This window comes from Rissa tridactyla, chromosome 13 (assembly GCF_028500815.1).
Source record: "Rissa tridactyla isolate bRisTri1 chromosome 13, bRisTri1.patW.cur.20221130, whole genome shotgun sequence".
In the NCBI taxonomy this organism is placed as follows: domain Eukaryota; kingdom Metazoa; phylum Chordata; class Aves; order Charadriiformes; family Laridae; genus Rissa; species Rissa tridactyla.
Genome location: NC_071478.1, coordinates 16,551,864 through 16,572,800, shown reverse-complemented (window position 1 = coordinate 16,572,800; position 20,937 = coordinate 16,551,864). Strand labels below are relative to the sequence as shown.

The following is a 20,937-nucleotide window of genomic DNA, read 5'->3' as shown; positions in this document are numbered from 1 at the left end:
AGCGCTTTATTCCCCTAAGAGAACCTTTTCCCCCGATGAACCACGTCTGCCCCCCACCCGCCGCCCTCCACCCCGCGGGGAAAGCCCTCCTGAAGCACAACCTGACCACGGGCATGGAAAATTTCAGCTTGGATGGGCTGCCTGGCAGAGCCGTCCCCCACCAGATGGTGGGAGCCGAGCAGCCCGAGAGCTGCCGTTGTCATGGCAGTGCCGGAGCAGCTCCCCACGGTCCCCGGCACCAGCTGTCCCCGGCACCGGTGGGGGTGGCAGGGATCAGCTCCGGACCAAGGTGGGCTCCGCTCTTGGCGGCGCAGGGCAGGGAAGGGGGGGCTGAACCCCCTGGCAGCAACCCCGACCCGCTGCGTTAGCGGCCCCCGAGCTTCTCCAAGAGCACTCGTGTCAAAGGAGGTGTGTGTGGGGGGGGTTCCTCCTGGGAGGCGGCGCTACCCCCAGCACCCAGGCAGTCAGTCGCCTTCCCTGCCGTAGGGCCCATCCTTCATCCCTGCCTTCCTCATCCTCACCTTGGGAAGCAATTTCCTTGCTAACAGCTCTGGCCACACACAGAGGAACAGGGATGCCTTCGCCTGGTCAGCACCGGAGACTGCTGCGTTCGGGGGGGGGGGGGGCGTCCTCACGGGCAGGATGAAGGTGTCTCCGGAGGGGAACGTTGCCCACTCTGCTCCTCACCGTTTTAGCAGGGCTCCCAGCCGAGGGTCGAGAGGTAACACAGTTCAAGGTGGTTCGGGGGGGATCCTACCGGTCCCCCCTCAGCCCACTTTCCAGCTGGGGATTGTCACCCAGGAGGTGGAGGCACCCCCCCCCCCCCCACACACACACCGCAAAGAGCGGTACCTCGTGTCTCCGGCTGCCGACCCACGGGAGCAGGCTCCCGCGGGAAGCAAACACACCGCCCGTGATGGAAACGGGAGGTGGGGGGGGGTCTCAGCCCTGAACTTGCAGAAGTCTCCTTGGCGCTTGTAGCCGCCGATCTTCGGTGTGTTCACCCGCAGCCCGTGGGCAACCCCCTCCGCCACCCCGCCCCTCCCCTTCCAAAAGGCACCCGCAAACTCTTCCGGCACGTTCGCAGGGTTCCGTACCTCGTCTGCTTCTCCGGCTGGCTCCGGCTTCGGGCCGGGGCTCTCACGGGAGCATCAGGGGTCCCAACACCTTGGGCGGGGGGGTACCCACCCCTTCCCCAGCCTCGCTAATTAACGGCACACCCCGTCTTCCGAGGGACGGCTGCAGTAAGAGCGGAGGGCGCAGGCCAGAGCGAACAGTAACGCGAAGGAGATGCCTCCCAAATACCAGGCTTGCTCTGGGAACGCCAGGAAACCCCTGGGCAGTGACTCAGGTGTAATCAAAGCCCCCCCGACACACGATGGCCCAGGGCTCTGAGCCACCCCCAACGGCTTCTCCCACTTGAACTTCAGCCGTGAAGAACGGAACCGCTCACAGACTCGCCCTTGCACCATCTTCCACCGGCTTTTCAGCAAGTGCCCTGACTCCTGCCCACGCACCGAGTGCCAGGGACGCAACTCGTGCCCTTGGGGGCCATCGCCTCAGCCCCAAAAGGCCCTCAGAAACACTCGAGGTTCCCCCCCCCCCCCCCCCCCGCTTTAATCTGCTGCCCCCCAAACCCCACACGTCGTCAAGCGGGGACGGGACGAACGTAATGGCAACCGCTGGCATTGAGAAACCCGCAGCCCCAGAAGGCAGGACGGAGCGTTTTATTTCTCTCCATTTGGAAACTGGTTTAAAGTACCAAAGCAAAGAGCTCTCAAGCCTTCTCCGCCGAGCGGGGCGGGGGGGGGGGACAACAACACACTGCGAACGTCACAGCCCAGCGACAAAATCCTCCTTTCATCAAGCCGACGCCGACATCTGCCTGGAGGTCCCTCTGGGAAGGGTCTCCCCGTTGAGGAGGCCGTTTCCGCCTCAACGCGTGCAGAAGCATCTTCTCGTGGATAAACCTCGGACGTTTTCCCCCCCCGGCTGCCAACCACCTCCCCCAGCGAGGCGAGCTCACTTTGCTTCCCTCTCTTGACACGCCAGCTGCTCACCTCTCCCATTCCCTGCCAGAGAAGACTTGCTCCTCCTCCTCGGATGGGAAGAGGAGACGGCAGTGCGGAGATCCCGCTGCTCGGCTTGCTTCACCTCAACCGCAGGCGGCCCCCACCTACGGCTGGCCTGGGTTCGCTGCCTGGCCCGGTCCTCCCCCGGCTCGCCGCCGCAGATGAACGCCTCCCGTCGTCGCAGCCAGATGTGCCGCACATCTGGCACCCTCATCGCTCGGCGGAGCGGAGAGGCGGCCCCCCCCCCACCCCCCCCGGGCTCCCCAGCCGCCCCCCGCGCCGGGGCCCTGCTCGGAGGTTACCCAAGGGCCTCGGCTCTGCCCGCTACGGCCGGGAGCCTTTTCCTGACACAAGGTAAAGCAAACGCGTTAACAGCCTACAGTTTAGAGGGAAGTCAGAAGAAAACTGGGAAGTAAACAGCAGATCGGCCTTGTTCAGGAAAAAGCCTCCTCGGACTCAGATTCTTTCTGTTGCAACTTCCGAATCAGCTCCAGTAAATTCATCTGTAGCGTCAGCTCCTGCAAAGGAAGAGAGACGTTTTCGCAAGAATAAGACGACCCCCGTTCCCGGCCGCAGGAGCAGCAACCGCAGGAGCAGCAAGGACTGGTTGGTACCACCCGCTCGGGAGCTGCTCAGCTTCAGGGAACAGAAGAAAAACGACGCGCAAATACAACACAAAGCCTTCACCGTGCGTAAGCATTCCTATCAACTGCAGGGCAGCGGTACCGTGAGACCCGACGCAAACTGCAGCTGCCTTAGGAATCCCAGGGCTTTACGATTCATTAAGGATTCAGAAGGTTCATTCTTCTTGACCGCGATTTAGCCATAAACGCGGCGAGGGCCAAGCCAGTTCCGCAGGTTTTTCCCTTCCGGAGCAGCCCCCCCCCCTCTGCCCAGCCCCCAGCGCCGGGCCGCAGCGTCCCGGTCGCACAGGCGCAGACACGCACCCCGGAGCGGGGTCTCCGGGTGGGCACAGCTCCCTCCCTGCAACCTTCAGCGGCATCTTCATCGCCCCATCCTCTTCCAGCCCAGCAGGCATCGCTTCGGGCGCCCTCTAAGCGCAACAGGCTGCTGTCCTGGCGCATCGAATTCCCTCTAAGTAGCTCATTCCCTTCAAAAACTCCCTTTTCCATGACTGCAACCCAGCGGAGACCACCATCTCCTGCAATCACCACCCTCAGCCCTTGGTTTCCGTGCCATCTGCTTGTTCTTTAGTTACGTTTAGCTCTCAAGCCGTTCAGCCCAGAGCCGGCCCGGTGGAGGAGCTAATTCAGTGAACGCCGTTCTGTGACTCAGGCTTGCAGACCTTAACATTATGGGAATGTTTTTTACAAAAATAAGATTCTTCTATCGACTGCGTAAAGCTGGCATTTCATGCAACGGACTGAGAGGAAATACATCGGCTGACGAGAAACGCGCGGAGAACAGATTCGAGCAGCCGTTTCTTAGACGACGGTGGCATTCACAGGTACCCAAGCCAAGGGCTGGGTCCGTTTGCCAGCTCTCGGAAAGGCAAATATAACCAAACACCAGCAAACAGGAGCCCCGTTAAGAGTTATTACGTACTGAAATAACATAAAAGGCAGGGGCGGGAGAGAAAGAGCTGCTTTCATTATACAGAGGAGGAAGAGCAACACGGGGAAAAAAAATAAGAGGCTCGTTCAAGGCTACACAACCAGGAATCGTGTGGGTTTTAGGGAACGCCAGTTTAACTAAGTTAGCTGAAGCAGTCTGTTCTCGCTAGCGGGTCTTTATCGCAGTGAAATTCAATCAGCTGGAAAAAACAAGAGTTAAGAACAGCCCGTTTCCGCATTCCCTGCAAACTTCGGCGGCAATACAATGAGGCTTTGGAAGTTTTATTTTCTCATTCCTGCGGTGGCATTAAGACAGCAGAGAAAAACCCAGGCGATCGCTCACAAGTTTTACGAGCAGATGCACCGGGGGAAAACCAAGAGCAATTTTCTAATCCCAGTCTGAGATCATCGCCTCTAGGAAGTCACACGCACAAATTAACAAGATGCTTAATAAAAAGAATTCTCGCAAGCAATCTGTACAGCTCAGCTAGGTACAAAAGCGATAAACCTACGCAGCCACGTATTTGAGGATGATTCAGCCCCATTCCGGAGTCACAGGACTGCCGGCTGTTGGCACAGCGGTTCTTCCCTCCGCAGTGGGAAAAACATCGCGGAAAGCTGGGGACGGTGTCCTGCCTACTGGGCGTCTGCTCCCTTGCCGTGAACCTGGTACAAGGTCGGCCCGGGGCACGTTGCCCATCAGCTCACGAGCCAAGGGACGGATCCTTCTTTCTGACCCAACGATTCTGAATTCATTAAGATTTTTTTTTTTTTTTTTTTTTAAATAAAGATATTAACACAAGAGTATTGGCAGCTCTTACACTCGCTGCCTAAACACCGACCTGCGGGTTGGTGGTGATGTAGAAGCCCGACACCCCGGCCTTCTCCAGAGTGCTCTGCTGGTCTATCACTTTTTGGTCCAGTTCCAAGACTATCTTCTCGTCCATCATCCGCTGTTCCTCTCGGATTCGTTGCTCCACAGCCTGAAAAAGAGAACAGTCAGCAGAGGAAAAAAACCAAAAAGTGAAATATCTGCCTTCCTCCTATCTTTTTCTCACCTCTAAGTCTTTTACTGAAACCAAAGAGCGACCGGATCCCGAAAGCCCTCCTGCTCCGAGGAGTCCCAAAGACAGCAGAAGGCGGCAAGCGCAGCCCCAGATCCCACCTCCTCCGCTTGCCACCCCTCGTGGCGAGCTCCCACTCAAAACAGCGCAGGGAAGGCGCCGGGACCAGCCTGTTTTCTGTCTGTGTGGAGGCCAGGAAAGACCACGGGCAACAGATTAATATCTGAACGACTCCTCCTGACAAGCCAACCTCTGAGCGGCTGGCTATGGCTGAGCACTCCGGCAGCGCGGGCTCCAAAGGAGTCAGCAGTCCAAGAATTGCATCCCCCTCACAGGGCTGAGAAAAGACCTGGAGGAGTGACGCGGGCCACTGAAGCTCACCAAGGTGCCAGCTCGGACGCCTCCCTAAGCCACCACGTTCCTCGGACGCCAACACACAGAGCCGGAGCTGCAAATCACACCCGGACCCCGTTTATTCACCACAGGAGCCGAACTTCTCCAAAACCTGACTCTGCCACCGGAAAGGCCGTTTATTTTGTAACGACAACAGCAAGCTGAAGTCTCGCTCGGGACTACGGTGTGCTGGGGCTCTACTGTTGGCAGACGGAGAACATTACCGAAGGAGGACTTTGTAAGGGCCCCGAGGAGAAGGCAGCCCCTCCCGCCTCGCCAACACCTGCCTAAAGCTCAACAGAGAAACCTCTGCGTGGCCTCCGAAGAAGACATGGAGCACAGCGAGCGTTTGCTCCGTCAGGAGCGGTGGGCATGCTCCGGGAGCACTCGTGTGCTCTGCTGGCTGTGGAAAGGGACACAGCTCTGGAGGCAACCTCAACCTACCAGGATCTGCCGGAGACGGGGGGAGAGGGCAGGAGGACGGCAGGGGACGAGGGGAGCCCAGCTCAAACAAAGAGCCACGCGTGTGCGGAGGGCGAAGGAAGGCAACCTCAGCAGGACACAGGGGAAGGCAGGAAACATCGAATCCCATCTAAATACAAAGGCAAGGTCGTCCTCCTCCAAGACATAAACGGCACAAGTTCCAACGTTTCACTCGTGCAACGCTGCCCCTTTGTAAGGCAGGGAAAGAGGGGCAGGCGTTTCGCTGGCAATATTCGCAGGGGGGGAGTTATCCTCGCTGACAGCCAGGGAGAAATCACAAGGTCTGGGATTTCCTCCACCGGGGGCTGGTGGTTTACGAGACCGAGTCAGATTCCATCCCAGAGGGGAGCCAAAAGCCGCTGCTACGAGTCCCGGGGAAAATCAGGAATCTGCATGACAGAGGTCTCGGTCCCGAACAATGTGGAAAAGAGTCGAGGTTTGTCCACAGCACGGAGACGCCAGGGGCTATCCGCGAAAGGTCTGAACGAAACCAAGAGCAATTATTACTCGTATGGAGCAGGAGCTACCTCACGTAACCCTTCTTGCGTGTACGGCAGTCAATTAGCAGCTCACATTTTTAATTATGTCCGTGGGTTCGGGAAAGCTTTGCAGAACTACGCGCTCTTAAGGAGGACGCAGGACTGTGATCCACCAAAAGATTACCGTACGTCAGCTGCTCCGCAGAAAAGACTCAGGGCAGCATCTGATTAGAATCAATGTGAATAAATTCAAGACAAGCCTCAATAAAAAGGCAGGTCAGGGAGGCCAATTGCCTCCTTCGCGATGGGATGCTAACGAACCTAAGCAAGCTCTGCCCTTAGGCATTCTTCAGTCTAGAGGTTGAGGCTCTTTGTGGAAGATACGAAGGATTCAAATCCCTTGTTTCCCAAAGACTTCCCTTCCTCCTGGCCACCTCGGGGGAGGGAAGAGGCACCACACCACCACCTCCTCCGCTTACTGTGCCGGAGGAGTGATGTTCTCTGGATTTGAAAAAAAACCCCAAACTTAAAGTGCTTCCAGACCGTTTAGGGCCGGCACCTGACTCTGGGCTACAGAAAAGTGCTAAAGTCCCAGAGAAAAGCAAGGCTTAAACACAAGTTTTTCCTTCAGCTCCGGTGGCTGGTGACTCTGTATGATGCGCAAAGCTTTTTTTTTTTTTTTTTAAAAGCTATGGGTTCCACTAGGAAGCCAAACATCTAAAAACCATATGGTTTACCCCTCCCGGGAGCCCAATCCCAAGCTATCTCATGGGAGCCGGGCTTCCTTTAGCCACGGAGGGCAGCTCCAACATTAGACACACACCAATTGTTACCGAGATGGTCGATCTGTTCCCGCAATGCTCTGCAGCTCAGCATCAGAGCGTAAAAAGGGGAAGAAGTAACTCCAGCAACACCCGGCAGAAGAAAACAGAAGAAAGGCGGAGGGAAGGTGGAAGGATGCAGGAAGAAGTCGCACATCACATAAGACAAGGAGAAGTGACATACATATGGGCTGCTTAACGAGCGAAGACGACATCGGAAACACTTTAAAATAGGTAGCATAGCTAATTACTCGTTGCAAGTCTAAGTTACTCCGATGCAGAAGTAACGGGAAGCTCTCACAGAGGTCCAGCCTGGCTTTAGTCACCTCGATAGGAAACGAGGGACGGGGAAACATCGAGATCCAACGGGGAGCGCTGACGCAGCGCTCGTCACAGGCAAAGGTCAGGAAAGAGCCTGTATTTGAACAGTTCGCTGTTTGCCTCACGCGGATCAAGGAGCTTCCCCTGCACGCTTGAACTCCATCGACCAATACAACTAGCTACTCACAATCTCCTTTTACCTTATAAAACTGCCTCTATCTTATCACCAATGTAGAGATAAGGCCTTTGGGACAGAACCGACCGCTCGTGCCGAAGTGCCATTCTCCAAATGCCTGGGGACGCTCACAGAAACTATTTCAGTGCTTAGATTATCTCCTTACCAGTGCTACTAAGTAAAATGTGATTTTTTTTTTTTTTTCTTTTTTTTGGAGTAGTCTCTGCTTACTACTTGCTACAACATAACGGCAGGTTTCGCACACCTTCTCCATGTTTTCTATCAACTCGCTCTCCATCCATACACGGGCTTCAGCCCGACTTATAACAGAGACTCGTTACAGCGTTGTGGAGAGCATCGCTCTCTTGGAGGGGGCTCCCACGATTCCCAGATCGCACCCGGACGGCGGCTACCCTCCATGGGAAGAGCCTGGACTCCCCCCCCGCTCTTGGGGGGACAAAGGGCAGAGCGCAAGGAGGGGACCCCCCCAGGATGGGGTGGGGAACCTCGGGCTGTGCCGGCAAGGCCAGACACGGCGGCTGACGGCCCCCAAGGCTGCGAGGGGCACAGACGCACGACGAGATGCCAGGATGCTCCTGCAGCAAAGGGGCTGTGACCCCCCCCCCCCCCCCCCCAGCCCCGGGGAGGGGACAGGGGGGCTGTGCCCAGCCGGGCCTCCTCTCACCTCCATCTCTCGCTGCTGGGCGGCGCGGAGGAGCGGCAGGTTGTGGGGGCGGCAGCACTGCTGGGCCTCCTTGTGCCGGTGGAACAGCTCCTGCTTCAGCCCTGCCACCGACGGCCACGGTCAGGGCACGGCGCCGCCATGTCCCCTCTCGCCCCGCCACCTGTCCCCCCACCGCCACCCCCTCCGACGCCCCCCACAACCTCCCAGAGGCCCCAGGACTCCCTCCCCCCTGCGGCGTCCCCACCACCTCCCTGCAGTCTCCTCACTGTCATCGTCCCCCCCCGCCCCATCCCGGCCCAGTGCCCCCACACCTGCTCCCCCTCAGTGTCCCGGGCCTCCCCCCACTGTCCCCACCATCTTCCCCCGATGCCCCACGCCTCCCCTCAGCGTCCCCACAACCTGCCCCCCCGCCACGCCAACCTCCCAGAGACCCCGGGCCTCCCTCCCCCCTGCAGCATCCCCACCACCTCCCTGCAGTGACCCTGCTGTCCCCCATCCCCCTTTCCAGTGCCCCCCCCCCCCCGCTCCCAGTGCCCCACATCTGCTCCCCCCTCAGTGTCCCAGGCCGCCCCACACTGTCTCCACCGCCTTCCCCCAATGCCCCCCCCCCCCACCGCCCCGGCCATGTGCCCCGGGATGGTCCCCAATGCCCCCCCCCCCCCCGCGGTGTCCCGGGCCTGCTCCCACCCTCAGTGCCCCCCACCGCCCCCCGGTGCCTGCTCCCCTAGAGACCCCCCCGCCGGTGCCCGCCCCCTCCCGGGGCTCCCCCCCGGCTCCGGTACCCCCCCGCGGACCGCGGTGCTCGCTGTGCAGCTGCAGGCGCTGGCTGTAGAGGTTCTTCTCGGTGAGGTGCTGGATCTCCAGCAGGCCCTGCACGATCTCGAACACGGTCCCGTCCAGCAGCGCCAGCGCCAGGTCGCTCAGCGTCGTGTAGGAGAGGCGCTGCTGGCAGGGGCTGCCGCCACCGGCAACGGCGCCGGGTCAGCCCCGCCACGGGCCACGGCACCGCCCGCCCCCCCCACCCCCGCCGCCGCCGCCACCCTCCGGTCACCTGGGCAGCGCCTTCACAAGCGCCTGTAGCTCCGACAGCAGCCGGTAATGTCGCTCCTGCTGCCGGGAGAGGTGCTCCGCCGCCGCCTCGTACCCCCCGCTCCCGGCCCCGCCGGCCCCGAACCGCTCCATGGCCCCGCCGGGTGCGCGCCCCTGTCCCGTCCCGCCCTGCGCATGCGCGCCCCCGCCCCGCCCGACACCGCCCTCGCCCCGTCCCCGCCCCCGCCATTGGCCCTCCCCGCCGTCATCCGGCCCCTTCATTGGCCCTCCCCGCTATCGCCCCGCCCCTCCACCACCCCGCCTCTTCATTGGCCCTCCCCGCCATCGCCCCGCCCCTCTCCCCGCCCTTTCATTGGTCCTCCCCGCTATCGCCCCGCCCCTCCATCACCCCGCCCCTTCATTGGCCCTCCCCGCTGCCGCCGCGCCCTTCCGCTCCCTCCGGGCCTCAGCTCCGTGCCCGGCCCGAGCATCCTCCGCCGGTCCCGGTGCCGGAGGGGCGGCAGCGGTAGGAACCGGCGCTCCCGCCGTCCCCTGGCACCCGCTGCGCCCATGGCGGTGGGGTCCCTTCCAACACCCGGCGTTCGTTAAGCGCGTTTCGACTTCAAACACGCCGCTGGGATGGCGAGGGCTCGTTTTGGGGCAGGTTAATGAGATCAGCGCTCGGCGCGGGCCCAGCTGCAAGTTCAACGTCAGCGGCACGCACGGGGGGGGGGGGGGGGGGGGGGGGAAGGGTCCTGGCTTGAATTAGCGGAATGAAATGCATTAAAAAAAAAAAAAAAAAAAATATATATATATAAAAAAAATGCCTGAAAAGTAGCGCTTTCAACGTGACTTCAGAGCTCACCGACGCCGTGCTGCCTGCTGGAGGGCAAGAGAAGCGCCCGTGTTAGGGAAGAACACGGAGCAACCCCAGGGAAATGGGGCATCCCTAAAATCTCCTCGAATATAAATTGCTCTTTTTTTCTTTTTTTTTTTTTTTTTTTTTCGTTCCCCCCCCCCCGAGTCGTTGCCTCAGATTTCCACGCAAGGATCCCCAAATCCCAAGACCCGGAGAGGCTCTGGGTGGGCTTGGGTGCAGATCCCTCTGCCTCCGGGCTGCTCAGACCGCTGCCTTGTGCGCTTTAACCCTGCCCTGTCCCTCTGCCCTGCCCGGCCCCTGCCTGCTCGGCCCCCAGGGCGGCAGCGATGTCCCCGTGGAATGGCTGCTCCGTATTTTGAACACCCCGACCCCATCCTCTGGAACCGCCAGGAGGTTTTTGCCGCGCTGGAGCTGCCGTGGCCGCGCGAAGCCCGGCTGGCCGCAGCCCGCTGAGCTGCTGGGGAAGGGAAAACAGGGGCTTTTAATTAAAAGCTATTAGCTGTGCTGCTCAGCTCCGGCTGGGGCGATACGAAAGACCAGGATAAAAGCACCCGCGACACTTTGCCGGCCTCCCTCATGGAGGTTCGATGGCAGGTTTTGCTAAATGGCCTTCCCTGGTGTCACCTGAACTCGGGGGTTTGCTGGCCCAAGGCGTGCCCCCGGCAACACGACCTGAAATCCCTTTGCCAGCCGCGGATGCTCGGGGACGGGGGGGCCAAGACTTCACCCGGCACCAGCGCAGGACCAGGCGGGCTGCCTGGCCCCGACATGGCTGCCTGCGCCGGTGAGGACCTAAATGCAGCCAGCCTTGTCCCCACCCAAGCGTCACATCCCCACCATCACAGCATGGAGCAGACCCTGCCTTGATCTTGCCCCCTTGCCCGTCTCGCTGGGGCTTCTGCTCTCTTCCCGAGGCTGTTTCGAGGTGAAGCCCGGTGGTGTCTGGGCGTGGGGAGGGTTGTCTTGACCCCAGATCCTGAGCAGGGTCTTGACCTTGACCCTGAGCAGCACCAGGCTGGAGGGGAGAGACCACACACGTGGGTCGGAGGGCTGGCATGGCTGAGGGAGCCGTGCACCCCCGCGAGTGGGAAAGGGGGCAGCCGGGGAGAGGAGGGGCTCAGCCGGGGAAGCGGGGAGCATGATCCCAGCAACAAACTCCGGCGGTGCCGGCAAAGGAGCGAGGCGCGATCGGGTGCCTTTGCACCCCTGGCGCAGGCATGGCGGCTGAGCCGGTGGAGGGAGGGGGGATGCCGGGGCCTCTGCTCCACCGCGGACATTCCTCTCCCTTCCTTTGTGCTGCAGGAAATCTGCGCTTCCTCCCTTCCCGGCGCTGCTCCGTGCTCAATCGTTACCAGATGTGGGTCCCATGCGCTTCTCGTTAGCCCGGCAGGCTCCGGGCGCTGCCTTCTGCAGGCTGACCGGCTGGGGCCTGAAAGGCCGGGCTTTTTGGGGAGCCGGTGCAGGCATCCGAGCCAGCGGGCACACCACGAGGGTCGCTGGCCCCGGTTTGTGTAGGGCTTGTGCTGCCTTTGTGCTGGGCCGGGACGTGGTGGGATGCCGGCGGTGATTCAGGGAGAGCTTGTGGCGGTGGGTGGAGCTGGGGGTCAGGGCTCTGGCCGGGCTCTCGGGGCGCCATGGGCATCCCGGGGCTCCAAGTCGAGGGAAGAAGTTGAGTGAGCTGGAGCGCAGCTGGGGCTCCCACTGGGGTCAATCTGCCGCCCCGGGCAGGTGGGTGGCGCGGGTGGGCACCGGGGCTGGAGAGCACAGGTGACCCAGGGGTGTCCCGTTCTCCGTACGCCCCAGGAGGTGCAGGCAGGGAGCAGTACGTCATGGTGTGTCAGGACGCACAGGAGGCTCTTGGGGTGCGGGCTCAAGTCGGGGTCGGGGGGTCCCTGACCAGGTGATGGTGTCAGCAGTGGTACCGCAAGCAGGTGGCACGGCCCGGGAGGAGAAAGCGCGGGCCCTTCCCACGCTCCCCAGGCCCTGCCAGGGGGAGATCACGGCGTCTGGACCCAGGGGCTTGAGAGCAGAAACAGCCCCGCAGTTGGCTTGTGAGGTCCAGGAAGAGCCTGGATTGAGCTACGGAGGGACAAAAGGAGCGAGAAAGCTCCTCCTGTCCTTCCACACCCAGCCACGCCAACCGTGGTGAGCCTGTCTGGGTGAGAGGGGCTGGGGAGAAGCACGATGGGACCTGCAGGTGGTCCCACCACACCATGTGCACGGAGCGACGCGCCCGGCTGGGCGGGATGAGCCCACGTTTGGGTGCTCACGGCCGTGGGGCTCTGCGCGGGGGGGGGAGTGGGGTGCTCCTTGTCCCAGCACAGAGGGAGCCAGGGGCCGGTCCTGGCCCGCTGCTTCTTCTCGAGCCCCCGCACCAAGCGCGGGGCTCCCCTCGCACTGCTGGTGAAGAGGTGGGTGGTGAGGAGCCGGGGGACAAGCACACGTCGTGGGATGGAGCCTTTGCCCTGGCGTGGGATGTGCAGGGACATCCAGAGGGCCAAAGGGACTCTGTTTCCCACTGGAGCCACTTGCCTCTCCCCCAGGTGAAGACTTCCCCGTGGGGTTCGGGCTTCTTGCACTCACCCGCAGGAAAAACGTCTCCCAGGATGGAGAGATTTCCAAAAGTGCCTGCTGCCCCTTTAGGGCAGGGATGTCTGGATGTCACCTTTCCCAAAGGGCACGTTTACAAGCTCAGAAATGCTGGAAACCGGCATTTTTGTGGCCTTGCTGGGCCCTGAGTCAAGCAGAGATGGCAGCAGGAGCGGGGTACCCGCGTGCAGGGAGCAGGACGGCTCGTTTTTGCAACCGGAGCAAATTGCAATTAGGAATAATCCTCCAGAGAAACCAGAGCGCAAACTGCAGGAGACGGCTGCCCGAGCCCTGGTGTCCCCGCCGGAGAGCCGCCACGTCACTGCGGCTCTGAGTCACCGCTCGGCAGCCGGGAGCTCCCCCCGCGGACGCTCAGCCTTCGGCGAGCGCGGTTTCACCGGGCAGCCAGCCGTCACCGAGAGAGGCTGATGCCCCGCGGCTTTTGCACCGAACGTGGCTTTACTGCTTTCCCCGTGGGGCGGGGGACGGGGCAGCATCCGCTGGGGCTCGGGCCGGGAGATGGCGAGCATCCCTCCGGTGGCTCTGCTCTCCGCGGCACGGCTACGGATGGGGGCGGCTGTGCCGAAGCCGGTGATTCGACAGCAGCTCTGCCTGGGCCGCGGGGTGCTGGGTTAGTCCCCGGCTGACACCCGAGCCGGGGATGGGGCCAGGGTGCCCCCGGAGAGGCAAACCCCCCCGCAGGGCCGGGTCTGGGGTGGCTCCTCTCCTCGGGGCCGCATCCTGCCCTCCTCGCCTGGATGGGTTTGGGTGGTTTCCCCAAGTCTCCTTCGGCCCCTCTTTGGACCCTTTAAGAGCTGGACCTCGGACCCACCAGCCCCCTGAACCCCCAGGGAAGGAGGTCCAGCACCAGCCCCCCAACCCCACACCGCACTGGGCCATGTGCTCACCCACTGTGGTGGCTTTATCACCTGTCCCCAGCCCCTCCCCTTCTTTTTTGGGACACTTGAACCTTGTGTCTGACCTCAGCCTTGTGCACTCTTGTCCCCTGGGTGAGGGGAGCTCGTGGCCGGGACTGCCAGAGCCTCATGGCCTCGGGCTCACCGGATTTATTCCAATTTAAACATGGTGGAGTAAATGTGTTTCCCTCACTCTGGCCTCTGGAGCTGAATATCTGAATGGGAATTTCACCCCTGAGCCACAGTTAAAATAAGATCTGGGTTGAGGTGGTCGCTGGGTCTCGGTGGTGCCGGGTGAAACCTCCACGCTCCCTTCCTGACCGGCTGCTGGGCTGGAAAAGCTGGGTTTGACCTGTTGGGAGGAGCACACACGGCTCAGAAAACACGGCTGGGCTTCGGTTGTCCGGGCCGAGCATCCACGGGGACTCAGAGGAGATGCTGCTCGCACGCGTCCTGACTGCCCATCCTCCACCACGAGGAGACGCGGATGCTCAGCTGGGGCCAATTGGTGTTAGTTGTGGCTCAGCAGCCCAGGAGCTCCTCGTGTCTCCGCTCCCTGCAGAGCAGAGGGGGTGTTTGACACAGGGTGACAGCTCTGTAACACCCCGTGGACAACACGGTCCTGCCTGCGCGGCCGAGCCTAGGCTCGCTCTGGGCAAGGGATGGGGGCTGTGTCCCCCGCACGCTGCTGGAGGGCTCCCCGCCGGCTGGCACGGGTGGTCTTGGGTCACGGCGCGGGTGGTCTTGGGTCACGAAGCAGGTGGTCTTGGGTCTTGGCACAGTGCTTCAGACCTAGGAGGAGACGGGGCGAGAGAGAGAAGCGAGTGGGAGATATGCACGAGGCCCACAGGCTGCAAGGGGTGCAAGGGTGCAGAGGATGCAAGGGATACAGCGGGCTGCAAGGGATTCGCAGGGTGTGAGGGGTGTAAAAGATGCAAGGGATGCAAGGGATGCAGTGGGTACAAGGGCTGCAGCGGATGCAAGGGATTTAGGGGATGCAAGGGATGCAGTGGATGCAAGGGATGCAGTGGGTACAAGGGCTGCCGTAGATGCAAGGGCTGCAGGGGATGCAAGGGCTGCAGGGGATGCAAGGGATGCAGTGGATACAAGGGATGCAGGGGCTGCAGGGGATGCAGGGGATGCAAGGGATTTAGGGGATGCAAGGGCTGCAGTGGATGCAAGGGCTGCAGGGGATGCAAGGGATGCAGGGGATACAAGGGATGCAGGGGATGCAAGGGATGCAGGGGATGCAAGGGATTTAGGGGATGCAAAGGATGCAGTGGATGCAAGGGATGCAGTGGGTACAAAGGCTGCTGTAGATGCAAGGGCTGCAGGGGATGCAAGGGCTGCAGGGGATGCAAGGGATGCAGTGGATACAAGGGATGCAGGGGATGCAGGGGATGCAGGGGATGCAAGGGATTTAGGGGATGCAAGGGATGCAGTGGATGCAAGGGCTGCAGTGGATGCAAGGGCTGCAGGGGATGCAAGGGCTGCAGGGGATGCAAGGGATGCAGGGGATACAAGGGCTGCAGGGGATGCAAGGGCTGCAGGGGATACAAGGGCTGCAGCGGATGCAAGGGATTTAGGGGATGCAAGGGATGCAGGGGATGCTAGGGATGCAGCGGGCTGCAAATAATGCCAGGGATGGAAGGGTTGCAAGAGGCTGCAGGGGGTGGAAAGGCTGCAGCGGGATGCAGGGGATGGAAGGGTTGCAGCGGGATGCAGGGGATGCAGCAGGCTCCGCAGCCAGCCCCTTCCCTCCCCTGGCTGCCCGGTCGCCAACGGTGCCCCTCTATTTCAGCAGCCTGATTTTTGGGGAAGGGGCAGTGACCCAAATTCGTGGGGCTAAGGGTGCTCTGGGGGGGGGTCCATCTGCGTCCCACTGGTCCCCGCACTATCAGGAGACAGCTCCAGGCCACACTCCCCTCCCTTAAGGATATTTTCAGGGTGTCCCAACACCCCGGGGGGACCAAACCCCCGTCCCCCTGAGGCGGCTGCCGCTCCTCCCCTGCAGACAAGCCCTGCATTCGGCCCCGTCCCCGTCCCGTCGCCCCTGTGTCCCGCGCAGCTCGGCGGGGGGGGAGCGTGGCCGGCCCCCAGCAGCAGCCCAGCCCCATCGCGCGGCTCCTAATGAAATCCAGACGCTGGCAGAGCGATGACATGGCGCCGTGATTTGTGCTCCCGCGCAGACTAAACACGGCCGGCCGCGTCACGGCGTGCGGCCGGGCCAGCGCAGACGCGGGGGTAAATCAGGTAGCGGCGGTGCGGGTGCCTCTGCCTTACTTCTGCCCAATTATTCTTCCTCCTCCACTTGAATTCGAGCGCACTCCGGCTTTCCGTACTGCGACTATAGGGATCTTTTCCAAAACGATGCCGGACAGAGCTCCCAGAGGCTGGAATGAAGGCGCAGGCTCTTGGATCTGCTCAGGGATGGCTCCGTCTGCTAGAAACGCGTTTGCAGCCCGGAGCGCTGCAGCCGCTGAGCCGTGCCCCCAGTTGCCAGGGATTAATTGGTGCCCTGGATCCCATGCAAATGCTTCCAAGGCTCCATGGGGTGACAGAGAGACTCAAAATGGAGCCAAAGTGGGTCTGCTTGGTGGGTCCGCTTGGTGCCCCCGAACGGCATATTCACCTGCTCCCCATCCTTCGGGTCGGGGGCTGCGGAGCCTGGGGCACGTCTCCAGTGTGAAGCCCACCCTTGGGATCGGCGCTGCAGCAGAGGACGGGGTGGAGGACCGTGATTGTGGCCTTTCACCCAGCCCTGGGTGCCCGTTAGCGGGGACAAAACGGCTTTAGGGAGGTGCCAGGTCCCGCTCACAGAGCTGGGAGCTGCCGCTGGGCCCGGGATGCTGCAGGGAGGTAAAGTCCCCGCTGCCCGGATCCCCTGATGGGTCCGTGCTGGGGGACCCCTGCCCCGGTGGATCCCCGGACCCCAGGTCTTCGGGGAGACACCCAACGCGGCGTTCGTGGGATTCTGCGTCACGGTGTCGGGAGGTGCCCGGGTGGCACTGCCACGGGGCTGGCGGCGGCGGGGCTGGCACCTGGGTGCTGCTGGGGCCGGGACTAGGCAGGCTCAGCCCGGCCGGCCATGCTCGCCTTCGGATCCCGGAGCTTATAGAAGGACATAAGTGTGTATATAAACACACACACATATATATATCTCTCCATATATGTATATAAAAATAAATAAAAAAATGTAAAAATACATGAGTGTATATATATAACGTATATATGTGTATATATCTATAATTGTATACTTATGTATTTATAAGTATCTATACTATATACACCAGGAGTATATAGAAGCGAGTGCGTGTGTAAATATATATATATGAAAATACACACATATATATATACACACATCTAAAATAATTTTTCTCCTGGAGTGTATCGGAGTGTAAATATATTTTTTTATATATCTATATATGTGTTTGTGTGTGTGTATATGTATATAAGCATATATGTATATTTTATATATATATATTCCTGGAGTATATATTTATATCAATGTCCTGTCCTCGTCACCTCTCAGGCACGGGGAAAGGCTGCAGCAAGAAACCTGCCCCCCAGCAGCCCTCCGCGGGGGGGAAAGGCTGCAAACAGCCACCGAAAGGCTCCGTCCTCCCAAGGGAGAGCTGCAGCTGCTGGTTCAAGGTGTCCGTGCTGCTCCGGTGGCTGGTGGCACGGGGTCCTGGAGCCACAGCCCCCGTTGGTGGGGACCCCGGAGCACCGGGCAGAGCTTTCTCCTCCCCACTGGGGGCGGATGCCGGGGCTGAGCGTCCCAGGGGACCGCGGTGCCTGTGGTCGTGCCACCGCGGGCTCCTTCATGCCTTGGGCTGGCAGCAGGCGAGCCCTGCTGCGGGGCTGGACACGCAAGCAGGAGGTGATGCCTGCAAAAAGGCTGTGCTGTATTGCCACTCAAATGCCACCCGAGTCAGCCGGGGACGCTGATGAGGTCGCCGATGGCCGATGTGAAATGATTTCGGTGGCGTTGCGGCGGGTCCCAGCCTGCAGGGCGATCCGCTCAGCCCAGCTGCTGGGAGCCCTGGGCCAGCTGGACGCTGGCTGCGTGAGGATGTCACCAACGCGGCTGGGGGACATTCCAGTGCCACCAGCCTGGCCATCCCTGGAGACGAGTGTCCCAGGGAAGGCAACCAGGGGCCATTACATCCACGTTTGGGGGTAAAGGAGGAATTTCCCCATGTGTAGCATGCACCCATGCGAAGCCACCTCATGCAGCGTAGGCTGAATACATATTTATACCCCTATCAGTTTACCCTGGCTTGTGCTGGGTCACTGGTGGAGCTGATGGAGCTCCCCAAGCCCCTCACAATCCCTCCTCCGGCACAAAATACCCCTGGCACCGCCGTCCCTCCCCACGGCGAGCGCTGGGAGAGACATTTCCTATATCATTTCAGAAGCCTGTTGTCTCACGCGTGTTTTGTTCTCGTTGGAGTTTCCCTTCCGGGTTTATTTTTGGTAGGGCCTGAAATAGGAACTGAATGGTTGGCAACGGGCTCGCTTTTATTGCTGCTCGCCGGCCAAGCCAAAACAAATGTGCCGTTGTCCAACCCAACAGCTCCTTCTTCGGTTTGGGAAACTGGGAGGAAATGTGAAGACCAGTGTTGGTGGAGGAGAGAACAGGCCACAAGTGGCACTGGCCTCCTCTGCTTCCCCTGGCTGAGGTCCCGGTGGTGAGGAGGGCTGGTGGCTGGTGGCCGCTGAGCAGGTTCTGCTCCATCTCAGCATCTTCTGCCAGCCTCGTCCACTGCTTCTCCTCAGCCATGGGAGGCCATGCAACGCGCTTAGAGCCATCGCATTGTCACCAAAAGCCTCTGATCTGTCTGTCAGGGAAGGTGGCTTCAGGGACGGTGGCTCCTGAAGGTGGTTTCAGGAGAAAGTGGCTTCTTCCCCATCTCGAGTGAGCAGAAGACCTGGATCTGCTCCACATTATGACTTGTTCCTGTGATCGGGTGCACCTGTTTTTTCCTCAAGGTCAAAGGTTTCTGCACGTCCAAGAGAGCGGTGGAAAGCGGCTAAGAAAAAGCAAGTGTATTTATGGTACATGTGGTCTTTCTGGTGGGACTCACAGCTGCAGGGGAAATTGTTTTATGGTTTTCGGCCTCTGCTGATTTGTGGATCCCTAAACAAAGTCCCCTCACTGGTGTCTATCACAGGGTCCTGTCAGTTAGAGATAACCAAAATGTGGTGGTGGACGGAAAGCCTGCAGGCCCTGGTAGGATGCTCGGAAAAGAGATTCGCTGTCACATTACACAGATACATCAGCCCTTCATGATGCTGAGGTGTGGCAATGCCTCATCCATTGCGATGGTGATGTCCTTCATGGTCTGTTGCATCACAGGACAGTTCTTGGAGAAGCGTCTGACCCATATGAGCTGGAAGGACCCTGCTGAAAAGAACCTGGAGGCTACAGTGGACCTCAGGTTGAACATCAGCTTGTTGTTGCTCTCCTCCAGAGTAAGGCAAAGCCCATAGTGGGATGCATTGGGACAGGCATGGACAGCCACCTGAAGGAAGCTGCTGTCTCTCCACCCATTAGGGTCACGATGTGGGCCTCCCAGTTCAAGAGGGACGTAAAGAAACTGGAGAGGCCTGGAGGTGGGCTATCATCATGGTCATGGAGCTGGCACACATTGCACTAGGAGAGGTGGAGGGGTCTGGGCTGGGTTAGCCCGGCCACAAGGAGGTGAAGGGGGTCTGAGAGCAGCCAACAACTAAGATGATGGAGTCAAATACTTCTTGGTGGTTCCAGATGATACGATGGGAAACAACAGTCCGTGGTTGGTACAGGTGGAGGTTGGGAGGTACAGGTTGGACCCCAGAAGAAATTTCTTCCCCAAGAGAGTGGTGCAGCCCTGGGACAATCACCAGGAGCTGGGGGATCTCCATCCTTGGAGGTTCCCAAGACTTGGCCAGAAGATGCCATGGTGGCCCTGATGTGGTGCATTGCTGCCTGGTCATGCTGCAGCATCCAGTGACCCGCCAGGACACCCTTCAGCCTCTGTCACGTGGGATTTTTGCATTTACCTTGTAGGCGGCTCATTCGCAGGCTCTTCTCTGGCTTGCTGGGGCTGTGCTCGGAGCCCACGGGTGGGCTCATGATCTGGGCGAAGCTCTGCTCTCCCAGGACAGCCTGTGGACCAGGGCGAGCTTACAGTGTCCAACCTCCCCGGGCCCAGCCCCAGCTTTGCTGCCTGCAGGAGTGAGAGGGAGAGGAGGCTGGGGCTAGTCCCAAATTCCCCTTGCTGGGTCACCATCGTGAGCACCATGGCTGCTTCCCCACAGATGCTCTTTCGGGCTGACGTGAAATGGTTGGTCCAGGACTGTGTGATGTCTGTGACAGCTTCTTTCCTCTTCAATTGTATCTATTTTTGCACTTTTATTGCCTGGGTTCGACTCCTTTCCTTCTCCCAGACCTTTCTGAGCCTTCTGGAAGCCTCTTCTGTTTCCCCAGTGGCCTCTGTGGCAGAGGGAGAGGGACTCTAATGCCATCCCAGGTCTCATAAGCTCAGTGCATCCGTTTTTCTATTGATTTTTGTCTATTTTGGCTTTGGAGACATTGAGCTGATTTGTCACCTCCCGTTACTCTGCTGTGTGATGTGCCAGGAGTAGTTTCAGCTGCCGTCCTTCATCTTCCCAAATAAAACCTGCAGGAGAGGGGAGGGAGAGCGAAGGCACTCTGAAAGGTGGCCAGGAGCCTTGTAAGCAAGTTGCGTGACATCCCATCCCTTTGTTCTTCAGCTTTTTGCTATGAGATGATGCGTCTCCAACCAGTGTCACAGATAGTGTGGCATCTCCGGCTCCGTGATGCTGAGTGGTGCCAGGGAGCGTGCCGGAGCCCCGGCCCCTCCGAGCGCCATGTTGGGCTGGCCACAGTCCTGGTTCTGGGTGGTCTCATCCCATTCTGGTGTCCACCAGCTGGCCCCATCACCTCTGAGATTGCCCCACAGCTGGTCTTTTGGCCTGGTAGTCTTCTCCTGGGCCATCATCCCTCGCTGTGGGCAGAGCTCAGGATGGCTCAACAGCGGGCACTGGTGCTCCGGTGAGCCCCGTTTTCATTTCCCACGGCAGCGGCTCCGGCTCCGGCTCCTCCAGAGCGGTGGGTGCTGCAGCTCCGTGGGCTGCCGGAGGCTCTGGTTGAGGCTGATGGAGCCTGGCAGGGGCAGAGCTGCTGGTAGTCCCTTGGCAGGGGGGTTACAAAGCTGGGGTCAGAGCCCTGCACCCCACTGCCAGCCCCGCCGTGTCCCCCCGCGTTTGTGTCCCAGCACCCCATGCACCCAGCCAGGGGTGGACCTGCTTTGCCCAGAGGCCAGAGCTCTCTTGAGCCCCAGGGTCCAATCCTGGCTCTGCTGGAGAAGGTATGACCACAAGGCCGGTCTGCCCCCTCGGGGGCTCTTGCCAGGCTGGGGGAAGATGCTGGATACCGGGGGGGGG

The 20,937-nt window shown here is 60.3% G+C and overlaps 1 protein-coding gene across 1 annotated transcript; it reads right to left on the bottom strand.

The window, feature by feature from the left end:
* Positions 1-2,331: 2,331 nt before the first annotated feature.
* LOC128917224 (protein DGCR6) lies at positions 2,332-9,275 on the bottom strand. Its single transcript, XM_054219917.1, has 5 exons — positions 9,119-9,275; positions 8,862-9,022; positions 8,068-8,168; positions 4,489-4,629; positions 2,332-2,590 (listed from the first exon to the last, which is right to left on the bottom strand). The coding sequence occupies exons 1-5, from the start codon at positions 9,247-9,249 to the stop codon at positions 2,507-2,509; spliced, it is 618 nt and encodes a 205-aa protein (XP_054075892.1). The 5' UTR covers positions 9,250-9,275; the 3' UTR covers positions 2,332-2,506.
* Between the last annotated feature and the right edge of the window lie 11,662 nt (positions 9,276-20,937).

What these genes read in the sequence shown, in the direction of transcription:
- LOC128917224 (XM_054219917.1), bottom strand. Translation starts at nt 9,249, where the DNA reads ATGGAGCGGTTCGGGGCCGGCGGGGCCGGGAGCGGGGGGTACGAGGCG. An exon ending in CTTGTGAAGGCGCTGCCCAG is followed by an intron (nt 9,023 to 9,118) that starts GTGACCGGAGGG and finishes CGGTGGCGGCAG; the next exon opens with CCCCTGCCAGCAGCGCCTCT. An exon ending in ACATCACCACCAACCCGCAG is followed by an intron (nt 2,591 to 4,488) that starts GTCGGTGTTTAG and finishes CTTCCTTTGCAG; the next exon opens with GAGCTGACGCTACAGATGAA.